The 16,179-nt window shown below is 36.5% G+C and overlaps 1 protein-coding gene and 1 long non-coding RNA gene across 7 annotated transcripts in view; one reads left to right on the plus strand and one right to left on the minus strand.

The window, feature by feature from the left end:
• rca2.1 (regulator of complement activation group 2 gene 1) overlaps positions 1-16,179 on the plus strand; it is a 40,839-nt gene that overhangs the window by 13,559 nt on the left and 11,101 nt on the right. For 5 of the 6 annotated variants that reach the window (XM_082145391.1, XM_082145393.1, XM_082145394.1 and 2 more), the window contains 9 exons: positions 6,890-7,051; positions 7,318-7,414; positions 7,531-7,607; positions 7,762-7,944; positions 13,538-13,732; positions 13,999-14,095; positions 14,196-14,272; positions 14,427-14,609; positions 14,777-14,950. In XM_082145391.1, coding sequence (XP_082001517.1) covers positions 6,890-7,051; positions 7,318-7,414; positions 7,531-7,607; positions 7,762-7,944; positions 13,538-13,732; positions 13,999-14,095; positions 14,196-14,272; positions 14,427-14,609; positions 14,777-14,950 — 1,245 coding nt within the window. The remainder of the gene's footprint in view (positions 1-6,889; positions 7,052-7,317; positions 7,415-7,530; positions 7,608-7,761; positions 7,945-13,537; positions 13,733-13,998; positions 14,096-14,195; positions 14,273-14,426; positions 14,610-14,776; positions 14,951-16,179) is intronic. The other variant, XM_082145395.1, reaches the window with a different exon arrangement.
• Positions 1,799-6,520, minus strand: LOC309480781. Its single transcript, XR_014199782.1, has 2 exons — positions 5,280-6,520; positions 1,799-5,237 (listed from the first exon to the last, which is right to left on the minus strand). It is a non-coding gene; the product is annotated as an uncharacterized lncRNA (long non-coding RNA).

Raw genomic sequence — 16,179 nt, forward strand, 5'->3', positions numbered from 1 at the left:
CCCCCGCATGGACAGAGACGTGTTACTGCAGCCAGTCCAGAAACCGGAAGTAACCAGAGAGTGCCAATTCTCTTCCTATTAGACATTCTCTGATTCTACCCAGAGAATGATCATAACACCCTACATTGTCAGACCCTCGTCACCATTTTCGAGGGTCCCTACCCTCGTCACCATTTTCCAAAAGTGTGCCTTGCTCCTAAGCTGTCTCTTTACACATAAAAGGTCCACTAAAACATGTTTAAGAAAGCATTTGAGGTGAGAAATAGACAATATACTAATATAAGCTTGATTCATATTGATGAACACAGCCTACTTGGACAGTTAAATCTCAATTTTGTGAACTGTCCCCCTTGACTTTTTTGAGTAAACAACATGCACATATGTTTTTTGTTTGTTTTGTTTTTGATATGCTGGTGATAGTGTGAGATCTTGTAGTACTGTGGTGTATGTATGTATAGTAGGACCTGTTATAGCAATTGAATGGTTGAAATGCAGAGGTTCTGTGATTTGTGCTACTGTCATCCGGCTGTCAAATTTGATCAAATTATACTTTTTGACAGGATTCATCTGCCTCTGTGGAGAAAAGGAGAGAAGTGGTCCTGAGATGCCTGATTGAGTACATGGGGGAGAGACAAGGAAGACCTCATCAGTGTCCACCACGTATGTATTGGGCTTAAAGCTACTTCGTATACTGTGATGATATGGGGTAATTACGTTTGCTCTTGAAAGATACTTAAACTCTGTAGCTTAATAAACAGTAATGTGATGACCAATCAGGTACAGGCAAGGACAATTGCATTGTTTTATTGTAATGCATCCTTTGAGCCAGAAAAAAACAACACTCATGCTACAGTAGATAATTATAGTTTAGTACCCACACTCTATGGCACTGTCATGGTAGACTTCACTCTGGTCATATGCTCTAGTCACCGTATCCGTCTAGTATCCACCACCTTTAGCAACAAAAGTACAATTTTGACTTTGTAAGACTTTTTATGTCTTCTACCTGTCTGCTTTATTCATCTCATTACCTGTTTGTCTGACCAAACTCTTGATTCTTTTTTGCCTCCACCAATAGAGTTGGGCTGAAACAGAGGTGCGGGCTGAAACAGAGGTGCACGCTGAGCTTGGCAGTTGCCCACCGAAAATGTACATGTGTCATAATCCGTCACGATTGGGATTATCATAGGACAGCCCGTTGTCAGAGGTGTGCCAAACCTGTCGAAAGCATGCTGCCTCCTGTTTGGACTTACCTATGCTCTCGACCTCAAGTACACCTCAAAACTGGTGTATACTTTTGAGATATATCAGAGGCTTTTTGTGGGATTGGACCCCATGTGTCCTAAGCCATCATCCAAGTATGCAAATCTCCTCACCAAGTTGTCTTAGATGATTTCTCAATGGCATCTGGCATTGTTTGCCATCATTTGAAAAAATCAATCACTTTGGTTTGTGAGTTCACCAAATATCAACTTTGATTTATTTGAAAACTGATTTAAAAGAATTAGTCTTAGTTTTTTTGTTTGTTTTTTTGACCTTAAGACTCATTTGACAGTTGCTTAGGTAATATCATTTCCATGGTTATTTTCCTTTTGTGTTCAATATAATTTCCATGGTTATTTTCCTTTTGTGTTCGCCTTAATTAATGTGGACTTTGGACTGTTCTGTGCCGATCATTACCTCATGAGGTATTTACTCAACAGTGTTGTGTGCACAATTTGGGAGTTCTTAAAAATAATAGTTGTTCCAAATATAGAAATACTGCAATAATTTTTGACATCGCAGTTCCAGTGTGATGTTATTGCTCAAATTTACCTTTATCCAAACATTGCAGATTGGGCAGTTTGGATATTTCACTGTACTGTTCAGAACAGGTTGAAAATACACTTAGACAGTGTTTTTTGTATATTATAGTGTATGTGCGGCCACATTTATTTGCTGTTTTGTAGTCACTGTTAAAAGTGACACAGAGCAGTATGGTGACACTGGTTGACATTAAATAAATGTTATTGTCTTCAATCTATCTTCTCATCTTTTTCTTCTTCAATTGAATTTGTAATTGTTATTGACAAAGTCTATGTAAAGTTAATCACTGTAGTGCTTAGAATATAGACATTTAGATTTATTTTGAGGTTATAGCCAGGACTCAATTAAAATGTTTATTCACATATGATTAGGTTAATTTTACTAAGAAAATAAAGTTCATAAAACCTAATTAAAATGAGTACAGGTTACTTGTAGCAACCCATAAATACGTTACCTGTACCAAGAAAAGTAGGTTTATCTAACTAAGCAATACTAGTACTATTAGTTAACTCAACTTGATTTTATTGTGTTTGTATTAAGTAATATTACAGTGTTTATTATACTTAAAGGCTGCAAGTTGAATCAACATAAAACATCCCATGCAACCAATCCAACAGTCTCCACTGACTTTGCATTGCGAGAGGCTGCCTCCTTGTCATTTATGACTTATAACAAAAAACAAAACAATGTCTAAAAGCTGCTATGTGACAAGGTGTACAGCAAACAAGCTAAATAACCCAGAAATACATTTTTATAAGCTGTCGACCCCAAAAAACGGTCACAGGAACGCGACATGATATTGTGTAAAAAATGCTACAGCTTAGCTTACATAAATATAATATATAAAACTGACATTTGGATATTTGACTTACCAGTGACAAAATGTTTACTGCACACGTAGACATACTGAGTGTCAGGATCCCACAATTTACCTATTCTTCCTGCTGATGCTTCACGTCTTATTGCCTGTATCCACTTTTGTCTCCTTAAAGGCTGGCTTTTACGGTTCGGAAGCTTATAAAAATGTATTTCTGTTTTTTTTAGCTTGTTTGCTGTACACCTTGTCTCACAGCAGCTTTTAGGCATTGTTCTGTCTTTTGTTATAGGCATACCTGTCAAGTTTTGGATTTGAAAATAAGGGAAATTTTCCTGCGCCCACCGCGAGCAGTCCCACCACCCCAACCAAGCTCCAGTATCCCTTACATTTTAAGACAGGTGTACAAGAAAGCTATTGACATGCTGTGAACATTCATTATAGCCTAAATGAAAACACAAAAGGGTATATCTGAAGAGCATTTATTCAAAGGCTTATTTGCATATTTTCTGTTCATTTAACATTGCTTGTCTTTACATTTACATTTTATTTTCATTCCACACATTCTTTTCATTTCATTTTGCTTTTCTTTTACAGTTTTTCTTTTCATTTCACATAACTTTTCTTTACTCTTTTAGTGAGTTATTGTACAAATTTGTTGCAGACTTTGCATTCGCGGTATTTACATGAGGGCTTTGGTTTTTTGGCAGGAGTGCCTTCCGTCTCTGTCGTAGCGTCCATCATCCGTCTCTGTTTTTTTTTTCTCGCGTTGTCACTCATCATCTGACCTCACACACTAACCTCGCGACAACTGCCACCTACAGTACCTGTAGTCATGTAGGCTACTGCAGGTGGCAGTTATCGCGAGGCTAGTGACAGAGCTCAGACTGGGAATGTGGTTTTTTTTTACTCCGCCCGGGCCCGGGGTATTATTATTTTTTAATAACGCATGTTAAAATACGGGAGATTTACGGGAAAATACTAATACGGGAGGACGGCGGGAAAGAAGGGTAAAACACAGGACTTTCCCGGCCAAAACGGGATACTTGACAGGTATGGTTATAGGTCATAAATGACAAGGAGGCAGCCTCTCGCAATGCAAAGTCAATGGAGACCGTTGGATTGTTTTCCCCCCTGGTGGGCGTGGTCTTCAGATTATGACACGTTGCACTCTGTCTCTATTGTGGGTATTTTTAGGGAGTGAACGTTTCAGTGCACTGGAAGGATTTAGTGAATGAGAAAACCCTTAAAATGGCCAACTCCCTGATAAGTGCCCTGACTATAGAACTAACGATCTGATTGACCCCTTCCTTCCTTCCTTCCTTCCATTCTTGCTGTCAAATCCTATTCAAACTTCTGCACATTCAACATTGAATAAACTCCTTTCTGTTGGTCTGTTTATCTTAGAGCTAATCTTGAAGCTGTTTGCTATGACATTTTCATGTGAGCTAATAAATGTAGTCAAAGTAGGGAATGCAGTGGGTATAGGAACCATTTACTCCTATAAGCTCTATTTATAAGGTGTCTGTCAATGGTAACTGACTGTTGTGAAACAGCTGGGTCTTTTATGATTGGCTTACAGTAGGCCTACAAGGTGCATTGGATACAATTTGAGTGGTACTCTACCAGTGCCACAGATCTAGACTAAATAAAACTGATAAATAAGAATTATTCTCCTCTCTTGCTTTGGTGTGGATCATTACTGAAACAGGTTTGAACAGACATGGTTTTTAGCGAGTGACCTGTTCCTAACAAAAAGTGGTCTGTTCTTTTTTTGGCTTTAGAAGACTTTGAATTGAGTGAATGACTACTTTTTTGGCAATAGTGTTGTTGTTGCTCTTTTGGGGGCTTGAACAGCGACTTGTCACCTTCTGCTTTTATTGTACTGAAAAGTTTCATTGAACATTATCAAAGGCAAAAGTCATACCGGTTTCAAAAAACATGACATATTTCTATATTCATAGTCAATATTAATAATTACTTTTTAATTGTTCACATTGTTTCTTTGATCTGTTTTCAGGCATGTCTCAATCAACTAGCTTGTCATGAACCTAGTTTATGAAAAAATCCAAGACAAAATGTTTCTGTGCTGCCTCCAAATATATCCTGTTCATATCACAGAACATGTTTGTTTTTACAATAGCAGATTTTAGATAACTATATGTAGCGGTGTGTTATCTGCGTTGTGGCAACTATGAAACACTCATGAACGCTGAAATTCGTCCCTCAATCCTCTTTATTTTATCTGAAGTAAGAAAACAGATTATGAGGACTAGTGTAGCACTTTAGAGCAGCGTGCGGCAGCAATGCACGACGCGCACTGTGAATTGATAAAGGATACAATTAATGTAAAGAAAACCACTTAGAGAAATAAAAATAATTAATAAAACATACGTGTCCATTACAGCGGGAATTAAAGTCACAATTACACAAGTATAACATGAAACAAGAAATACGGCCTTATTTAATCAGCACATAAACTTGCGTGACCTACCACTGTGCATGCTCATGCAGACTGGGAAGAAGCAAAGTGAGATGGTCCTCACTGCAGAACATGAAATCCACGGGGAGGAGTCGGATCTAGATCCAACTCCTCCCACCTTACATATACCTAAACCTACCCATCTCTACCCCCTGATCCCTAAACCTACCCCTAAACCTACCCATCTCCACCCCTTAATCCCTAAACCCACCCCTAAACCTACCAATCTCCACCCCTTTATCTGGATCCAACTCCGCCCCTCGGATCTCGTGTTCTGCATTGAGGTGCTACTGGAGAAAGTGCGTGCTGTGCGTCACCCCCCAAATCAGCATGGCGGACGGAAAGGAAGACCCAAAAATGGTCATGACAAATGGAATCACAAAATAAATATTCTTAAAGCACACTTGCTACATTCCCCCCTGCCGACTTCCACTTGTACATGACAAAACAAAAGAATACAACATAACATATCAAATTGCTACAAAGTCACCCAAAACAAAACTGTACTTCATTTACTGATATTTGTCAAATTGATAGCTTCTTGTTCTTCGCTTCTGATTTTTCAATAAAATTACAAAAAAAAATCACAAATATGGCCTACTCACATCTATGAGCCACAAGAATGGTACTTAATGGATTTGCTTGATAAAATAATAATAGTTCTGTAGTTAAAGATTTATAGGCTCTTATTATTATGAAATGTTAATTTGAAACAAAGTTATTTCAGAATTAAGTTTCTCATTATTATGACTTAAAGAATTATATTTTTATTCAACTGTGGTGGAAATAAAGCATAAACCCCATATTGCTCGTTATAGACCTTATTCAGAGCAGCGCCATGACAGGTATGAAAGTGAGGCTATGGCTCCGTGTTTTCAAAGGCATCCGCTGTAAAAAGCTGTTGGTCAGTAATTATCAAGAGTTTTTGTCAACTGAAATTTCTCGGAAAGATATTTTTTTTTACAGTGTTTCGTCAGCAGAACATTCCAAAAACACATTAAATAAAAGGACAACCCACTGAAGAGATGTAGGGTGAATTAAGGGTGATTGAGACCGTTTTTGAATTTCCGCCTTGTTCAAGATTTCTTGCCATAAATTAAAAACATCAGCCCAACACATGATACATTTCTGTAATATTGAAGATGTTACCTATCCATTTTAACTGGAAATGAAGTTAATAATAAAATGAAAAGATGTGTGACAAACTTTTATATTAACTGAGCCAAACCCCCTTTTCTGAGTAATATTTGGGTGATTGGGACAGCACATCTTTTCATTCATTTAGGGTAGTGTAAGCATAGTGTATTGCAAAAGTTAGTTCATACTTATAATTGCAATATTTTTTTTTTCTGTTCATTATTTACAGTCATATTTATTTCTGTTCAATATTTTGATATTTACTGTTCTATATTAGTCAACTTCAGCACTTGATTAACTAAGTTGCAGTTATCAACACGGTTGTGTCTAAAATCTGCTTTAGTTTCAGTGTTTGAGAGAGGCCAAAAGTTTTCAAATCTTGTAACCTTTGGCTCTATTTAAAAAGAAAAAAGAACAAAATGAAATGTATGAGCAACATATGAAGAAGCACTGTGATTTAATTTCAACAGCACATCTTCCTTAAGTCATACTAATTTACTTTTGTTTAAAGTAATCACAATCTAGTCCTTTGTTACCAAAATAAAGCTAAGATGGTGTATAGTAGTGCTAATAATTGTGAGGGTGATGGATAGAATAGTATTGCATCAGATTACTGTAAACTAAAGCATGTGTTTTGTTTATCTCCACAGCACAGTGTACACCGCCTTCTTTTCCATCAAGGAATGTCGTCGTGTCAGAATTCACTGTAACATTTGAGTGTGATATTGGTCATGAACCAGTAAACTCAAGAGCATCTAAATATGTTACTTGTAAGGGAAACGAGTGGACAAGTCTGGAATTAGAATGCACAAGTAAGTGAAGTACCCTACATTTGTAAATTTCCCTAAAGTGCCTTTGAATGTTTTTAAAAATCTAATTTAGCCATGTGAAGGATGTAAAGTATAGATCAGCAAGTCCTTGAATATCTTAAGAATCCTTTATAGCAGTTTTTCGTCACTGATGCAGGAAGCTTCACAGCATCACACATTTCCGCTTAAAATAAATCTGTGTCATATAAAGTAAGGCAACACTAAAGATTATTTTTCAATAAGTCAATAATATATTTAATACTTTACAGAAAAATCATGTGGAAGTCCTCCAGATTTTCACAATGGGAGATATGAAAAAGAAGGGATTTCATTTGGCGACAAAATTACAGCAGTTTGTAACACAGGGTAAGTGAAACCATTTAAGTCAGTTTCTTTGTGCTGTTTTAACCATGGATTTAGATTTAGATGTGCTCTGATTTGGTAAGAAGATGATCTTTTTTTTTTTCTTTTTTTTTTTTCAGATATATGTTAGATGGACTGATAAAAGACAGATGGTGCAGAGATCAGGGATGGGATGGCAGAGATCCTGTCTGTGAAGGTGAGGGTTTTTTTCTTAAAATTGAATGAAATATGACCTTGAAGAGCACACATTTATTCAGAACCATTCATGATGAGTATAAACAATTATGTGCTCTTCACTTTGAGATGCATCTGAAAATAAGTATTTATTCACCTGGATTTTTTCTCTTTAGTGGTGAAATGTAAGGCACCTCCAGCCATAGTAAATGGACAGTTTGGAGAGGAGCCTTTGGACAGTTATGAATATCAACAGGTCGTGTCCTACAGATGTAACAGTGGGTTTAGTCTTATTGGAAGTTCAACACTTCATTGTTCTGAGGATGGGACTTTTAAACCTGATCCACCAAAATGTTTGGGTAAGTTATGGTTAAAGAGATGAAAATTTTTTTTTTTTTTTTTTTTTGTTGATGAATAAAATGTTTAATTATTAATACAATTCATTTACATAAATTACATAAACTTTTATTCTTTTCTGCCTATTTAACCTGTTATTCCTGTAAACAAGGATCCCAAACACATCACTTTATAATGACAACATAACTTGCCACACAGCAAAAGCTTCCACAAAATGTCAGGTACACATTTAACACCGGACATAGACTAAGAAAAACTGTAGCATGTATAGGCCTATACCCTACATAACAAATAGTGTACTTTTTGCCATTGATCTGAATGATAGAGTTGCTCAATTAATTCGCTTTATTGCACAATTAACTAGTTACTGTGTTACAGGAATACTGATTCAGATGATAAGCATGTTTTGTGTTTATCTCCACAGCACAGTGAACACTGCCTTTATTGCATCAAGGAACGTCATTGTGTCAGAATCTAATCTCTCGGCTCAAAGTTTCACAGATGGATTCACTGTAACATATGAGTGTGAAATTGGGCATAAACCAGTAAACAGTTAAAACTTAAAACTCTTATTTTAACACTCTTGAGGGTGGAGCCACATAAACTCCCAGGAGAGTTAATGTAACACTGAAGTTTTTGCTGTGTTACATGATTTACATGCAACATTTCAGCCGTAAATAAAGGATAATTGTTACATTGTATCATTGTATCATTGTATACTGCACATTACCTGTCAAGCGATGTATGAATATGCTGACATATAATTAGGCCTAAATAATGGTTTGTATATAAAAAAAAAAAAACATTTATCGCATGTCATTATGTGTAGTGAGTTGGCTCACGTGATTAATATTTAGCACTTTAGAACTTGCAATAAGGGAACATAGTGAGCATTGATGCTACCTGGTTTTCACTGTGTATTGTGGGTATTTTTAGGGAGTGAACGTTTCAGTGCACTGGAAGGATTTAGTGATTGAGAAAACCCTTAAAATGGCCAACTCCCTGATAAGTGCCCTGACTATAGAACTAGCGAGCTGATTGACCCCTTCATTCTTTCCATTCTTGCTGTCAAATCCTATTCAAACTTCTGCACATTCAACATTGAATAAACTCCTTTCTGTTGGTCTGTTTATCTTAGAGCTAATCTTGAAGCTGTTTGCTATGACATTTTCATGTGAGCTAATACATGTAGTCAAAGAAGGGAATGCCGTGGGTATAGGAACCATTTACTCCTATAAGCTCTATTTATAAGGTGTCTGTCAATGGTAACTGACTGTTGTGAAACAGCTGGGTCTTTTATGATTGGCTTACAGTAGGCCTACAAGGTGCATTGGATACAATTTGAGTGGTACTCTACCAGTGCCACAGATCTAGACTAAATAAAACTGATAAATAAGAATTATTCTCCTCTCTTGCTTTGGTGTGGATCATTACTGAAACAGGTTTGAACAGACATGGTTTTTAGTGAGTGACCTGTTCCTAACAAAAAGTGGTCTGTTCTTTTTTGGGCTTTAGAAGACTTTGAATAGAGTGAATGACAACTTTTTTGGCAATATTGTTGTTTTTGCTCTTTTGGGGGTTTGAACAGCGACTTGTCACCTTCTGCTTTTATTGTACTGAAAAGTTTTATGTACATTATCAAAGGCAAAAGTCATACCGGTTTCAAAAAACATGACATATTTCTATATTCATAGTCAATATTAATAATTACTTTTTAATTGTTCACATTGTTTCTTTGATCTGTTTTCAGGCATGTCTCAATCAACTAGCTTGTCATGAACCTACAGTTTATGAAAAAATCCAAGACAAAATGTTTCTGTGCTGCCTCCAAATATATCCTGTTCATATATGCATATATCACAGAACATGTTTGTTTATACAATAGCAGATTTTAAATAACTATACAGTGATCAAATGCATTTATTACTGTCATGTTTTATTCATTTAGGCCTAATATTGTGTGTTCCTGAGACGTGTCTCACGATCTGCCCCATGCCATGAATATGTGAATTTAACCAGGCTTTGGCATTTGTGCTGTACTTCATTTACTGATATTTGTCAAATTGATAGCTTCTTGTTCTTGGCTTCTGATTTTTCAATAAAATTCTAAACAAAATCACAAATATGGCCTACTCACATCTATGAGCCACAAGAATGGTACTTAATGGATTTGCTTGATAAAATAATAATAGTTGTAATAATAATAATAATAATTTGTTACATTTATATAGCGCTTTTTCTGAGACCTCAAAGCGCTTTACATAGAAGGGGGGAATCTCCTCAACCACCACCAATGTGCAGCGTCTACTTGGATGATGCGACGGCAGCCATATTGCGCCAGAACGCCCACCACACACCAGCTTACTGGTGGAGAGGAGACAGTGATGAAGCCAATCAGTATATATGGGGATGATTAGGAGGCCATGATGGACAGGGGCCAAGGGGCAAATTTGGCCAGGATGCCGGGGTTACACCCCTACTCTTTTTCGAAGGACATCCTGGGATTTTTAATGACCACAGAGAGTCAGGACCTCGGTTTAACGTCTCATCCGAAGGACGGTGCTCTTTGACAGTATAGTGACCCCGTCACTACACTGGGGTGTTAGGACCCACACAGACCACAGGGTGAGCGCCCCCTGCTGGCCTCACTAACACCTCTTCCAGCAGCAACCTGGTTTTCTCAGGAGGTCTCCCAAGGTACTGACCAGGCTCAGCCCTGCTTAGCTTCAAGTGGGCAACCAGTCTTGGGCTACAGGGTGATATGGCTGCTGGTGCAAGTTGTGTAGTTAAAGATTTATAGGCTCTTATTATTATGAAATGTTAATATTGAAGATGTTACCAATCCATTTTAACAGGAAAAAAAAAGTTCATAATATAATGAAAAGATGTGTGACATAAACTTTTATGTAAACTGAGCCAAAACCCCTTTTTTAGTAATATCTGGGTGATTGGGACAGCACATCTTTTCATTCATTTAGGGAAGTTGTGAATACGACGAGTAATATGCAGCTGCTGGGAACATTTGAAGCTAAAAAGGCTTGCCAGGAAGTCTATGACACATCGGTAACGCCGAAACGCCCTCTTTAGACGGAAATGTACTTCATGAGAACTGAAGTAACATATCCACCCTCTCCTTAATCTCATTTCCAGAAAGTTAAACGGGCTTTATACCTCTGATTCAAACACAGAACATTGAGAAACCTCCTAAAAACCTAAAGGTAAGGATTCTTAAAACAAGGATGAATATTGAAAAATGAAGACAATTTTCTTATAATGAAGAAAAAGAAAATATATAGATAGATAGATGTATAGATATGTATATTGATATGTATATTGATATATTATTTGTGTCGGGTTAGATTAGGGTTTGGGCTGTGGACTGTGGACTGTGAACTGAACTGAGGAAGGAAGCTCAGTGTTCATCACGCCCTTCCGCGCGTTGGCTAACACATTATTTTAGTGTTACGATTAGCCTTTAAAAATTCGAATGAAGCGTGGTTAGTTAACTAAACCTATTTTATGCATTCGTTCAAATCATGTGCGTGTTGTCTTTTAATAATATGACGTTAATAATTAAAACCTGTCTTGATTGTTATGCTAGCCGCTAACAGGCTAACAGAAACAAGTTGTGTTTATGTGAATCTTTTGTGCCTGTTTTGCTGTAGATAATGCTTGTGTTAACTTTTGATTGTGTAGTGAAGTGTATTTATTTACGCCGTGACGCTAAATGCCTTTTTTGTTTATTTGGTGCAGAAAACAAATAACATTGGCCTTGATTAAGACAACGTTACATTAACAAGATGGGATGCAAGGTCTTGTGGCTCAATGTTGCTCTTCTTTCGTTTCTTATGATCGGTAAACATGTCCGAGGTGAGTATCTATCTATCTATCTATCTATCTATCTATCTATCTATCTATCTATCTATCTATCTATCTATCTATCTATCTATCTATCTTTCGAGCACTATTATATGCTGTTCTTAATTAACGTTAAGTGAGAGAAAAAAAAAACAAGTGTTGAATTTTGGAAACCATGTCTGCATACTTATCAACTATATAAGCTAGTAGGCGAACTAGGACAAAGTTCAAACACAAGTAGGAGTTTGTGACAAAATAAGCATGTCCAAATTCGCAGTAATCATAAAAGAGTAAGGATTTTCCCTAGGAAGTAGTGTGAAGCATTGTGTATATTGAGTCATTTGGGACAAAACAGTGTTTTGTTTCCCCAAGAAAATGATATCCTCCTTTTTCCTCCACTGACGCTATGAGTGAATTATGGGAGTAACTTCCATAGAACTGTAAAAAAAATCAGATACTGGCAATAAACTTGTAAAGCTTATTGTTTTTGTTTATTGTTTTTTTTAAAGCTTAACTCATTTGCAAAAACTGGTACAGTTAGGTGACATTATTCTCCTTACCTCGCAACCATTTAACATCAAAAGGAAAAGTATAAAAGTGATCAATTACTTTCAGCAGATCATAAAAAAAAAAAAAAAAGCTCAAGGACTTTCAAGAGTAGTTGTGGAGCAATATTATGGGTCAAATATTACTGTAAGAAATACGAATATTTAAGGCTAATTTACATTTAATTCAGTCAGTCTGACAGATGAGGATTATTAGTAGCACAAGCTTATTATTAGAAATGATTTGTTTCAGTCCTTTTGAGTGGCACGACTCCAAACCTGAAGTGCCATCCATATTTTAAAATGCAGTAGGTTTGTTCAGAAAAGGTGGATGATATTTCCATTCTGAGAATTGTGTAAAACTGTAATATAGTAATAGAAAAGGGCGTATTGTAAATTCATTCACTGAACAAACCGTACACGCATGTATAACCTAGTAGCGTAATGTTGATACTAGCAACTAATAATGCTTTGCAAACAGAAAAGTCTAAGCCTAAAGCTTGATGGTCATAGCATGCTGCTACTATACACAGAATTAACTGAATTCTTCACTGTAAACACGGCAAACGCACACATGACTTCCATTTGCTTTTGGATGTATGAATCCAAAATTATTTTACTTTTTATTTTGGCCTGCAACAATGTCATCAGGTTCAAAGACTCAGGCCGTTAGAATGCCATATAGGCCAGCTCTTCTTATAATGCTGTCAGGACTGATTTAACCAGCAGATGTGTTTTTGTCCATAGTTCACAAATAATGATGTAACCTTAACACATTTTGCAATGATAACAGCAGTGCTATATTAATCAACTTCATTAATAATCACTTGATTATTAAGTTGCAGTTATCAACACGGTTGTGTCTAAAATCTGCTTTAGTTTCAGTGTTTGAGAGAGGCCAAAAGTTTTCAAATCTTGTAACCTTTGGCTCTATTTAAAAAGAAAAAAAGAATAAAATGAAATGAAATGTATGAGCAACATATGAAGAAGCACTGTGATTTAATTTCAACAGCACATCTTCCTTAAGTCATACGAATTTACTTTTGTTTAAAGTAATCACAATCTAGTCCTTTGTTACCAAAATAAAGCTAAGATGGTGTATAGTAGTGCTAATAATTGTGAGGGTGATGGATAGAATAGTATTGCATCAGATTACTGTAAACTAAAGCATGTGTTTTGTTTATCTCCACAGCACAGTGTACACAGCCTTCTTTTCCAACAAGGAATGTCGTCGTGTCAGAATCTTCTGTCTTGGCTGAAACTTTCTTAAATGGATCCACTGTAACATTTGAGTGTGACATTGGGCATAAACCAGTAAACTCAAGAGCATCTAAATATGTTACTTGTAAGGGAAACGAGTGGACAAGTCTGGAATTAGAATGCACAAGTATGTGAAGTACCCTACATTTGTACATTTCCCTAAAGTGCCTTTGAATGTTTTTAAAAATCTAATTTAGCCATGTGAAGGATGTACAGTATAGATCAGCAAGTCCTTGAATATCTTAAGAATCCTTTATAGCAGTTTTTCGTCACTGATGCAGGAAGCTTCACAGCATCACACATTTCCGCTTAAAATAAATCTGTGTCATATAAAGTAAGGCAACACTAAAGATTATTTTTCAATAAGTCAATAATATATTTAATACTTTACAGAAAAATCATGTGGAAGTCCTCCAGAGTTTCACAATGGGAAATATGAAAAAGAAGGGATTTCATTTGGCGACAAAATTACAGCAGTTTGTAACACAGGGTAAGTGAAACCATTTAAGTCAGTTTCTTTGTGCTGTTTTAACCATGGATTTAGATTTAGATGTGCTCTGATTTGGTAAGAAGATTATTATTTTTTTCAGATATATGTTAGATGGACTGATAAAAGACAGATGGTGCAGAGATCAGGGATGGGATGGCAGAGATCCTGTCTGTGAAGGTGAGGTTTTTTTTCTTAAAATTGAATGAAATATGACCTTGAAGAGCACACATTTATTCAGAACCATTCATGATGAGTATAAACAATTATGTGCTCTTCACTTTGAGATGCATCTGAAAATAAGTATTTATTCACCTGGATTTTTTCTCTTTAGTGGTGAAATGTAAGGCACCTCCAGCCATAGTAAATGGACAGCTTGCAGAGGAGCCTTTGGACAGTTATGAATATCAACATGTCGTGTCCTACAGATGTAACAGTGAGCTTAGTCTTATTGGAAATTCAACACTTCATTGTTCTGAGGATGGGACTTTTAAACCTGATCCACCAAAATGTTTGGGTAAGTTATGGTTAAAGAGATGGAAAAAAAGAAAGAAGTTTTTTTTAACTTTCTTTTAAATTTATTTTCTTTTTTTCTGTTGATGAATAAAATGTTTAATGAGTAATACAATTCATTTACATAAATTACAAATTTTTTTTTTTTTTTTTTTTTTTTTTTTTTTCCAGATGTGTGTCCAAAGCCTGAAATTCTACACGCATATAGAAGCGGTGGAAAACGACCCCCCTATATACTGAAGAACTTTATAGAGTACAAATGTGATGATGGCTATACAATGAAAGGAGAATCTCATATTTTGTGTACAGAAAATGGATGGAACCCTAAACCACCAAAGTGCATTGGTAAGAAAATAATGATTTTATTATTGCATGAATGCACACCCTGTTATCTCTTAGTGATGTCACTCTGTTTAAAGGAGTAGCTCACCCAAAATGAAGATGAGAATTTGTTAAAGGGTTAGTTCACCCAAAAATGAAAATTCTGTCAGTAATTACTCACCCTCATGTTGTTCCATCCCCGTAAGACCTCCGTTCATCTTCGGAACACAAATTAAGATATTTTTTTATTAAATCTGAGAGCTATCTCACTCCTCCATAGGCTTCTAAGGCATTATAACTTGCTGGCCCAGAAAATGTATTGAAGACATCGTTAATATAGTCCAAATGACGACAGTGGCTCAATCTTAAGTTTATAAAGCGACGAGAATACTTTTTGTGCGCAAAAGCAAACAAAAATAACGACTTTATTCCACTATTCATTTCCTTCTCTCCAGGCCTCTAGTTTTTTCACGTAGTATAACTGCGCAGCGCTTCTGTGTTGTACGTCACACGTAAGCTCACTCTTGGCCGACGCTGGTCATGTGTGTGAGGCGTGTGACGTACAACACAGAAGCGCTGCGCAGTTATTATTTCATTACTTCGTTGAGTAAATTCACATCATGAAATACAACGCCAAGAAAACTCCAAAAAGTGTCAGTGAACTTTCTTCACTAACTTTGTTACGACAAACACAACATACAGTATATACACCTCAGAGAAGAAGGAACATGGATTGTATTTGATTTTGCGTTTTTTGTTAATCTTGATTTCTCACAAATTGTGTTTTTCTGGGTCTCTCATGAACACGCAGTCAAGCACAGACCATCGGCCAAGGTGAAGATTTTCATTAAATAATACATTCAATTTCATATCGTATACCCCCTGGCCTGAACACTTTAGAATATGCCGCATGGGATCATTCTGTGATATTTTTGCGTCTTTTTGAAAAAGCATGCAGCATGTATTCTCTGGCTCTGTAGGCATTATTGTCCGACTCTGGTTTGAACTGAACACTACTACTGACAGTTTCTGACATTTTCATTGCGTCCTGTTTTGTTGTCGGTATGAGCTCTTGAAGCTCCGCCCTATTCTTGAAAGGGGTGGGAGCACCAGTTAATTTGCATTTAAAGGGACACCCACAAAAAGGCACGTTTTTGCTTACCCCCTAAAAGTGGCAATTTCAACATGCTATAAAAAATGACCTGTGGGGTATTTTGTGCTAACTTCACATACACACTCTGGGGACATCAGAG

This window comes from Leuciscus leuciscus (genome assembly GCF_965113295.1).
Source record: "Leuciscus leuciscus genome assembly, chromosome: 18".
Classification (NCBI taxonomy): Eukaryota; Metazoa; Chordata; class Actinopteri; order Cypriniformes; family Leuciscidae; genus Leuciscus; species Leuciscus leuciscus.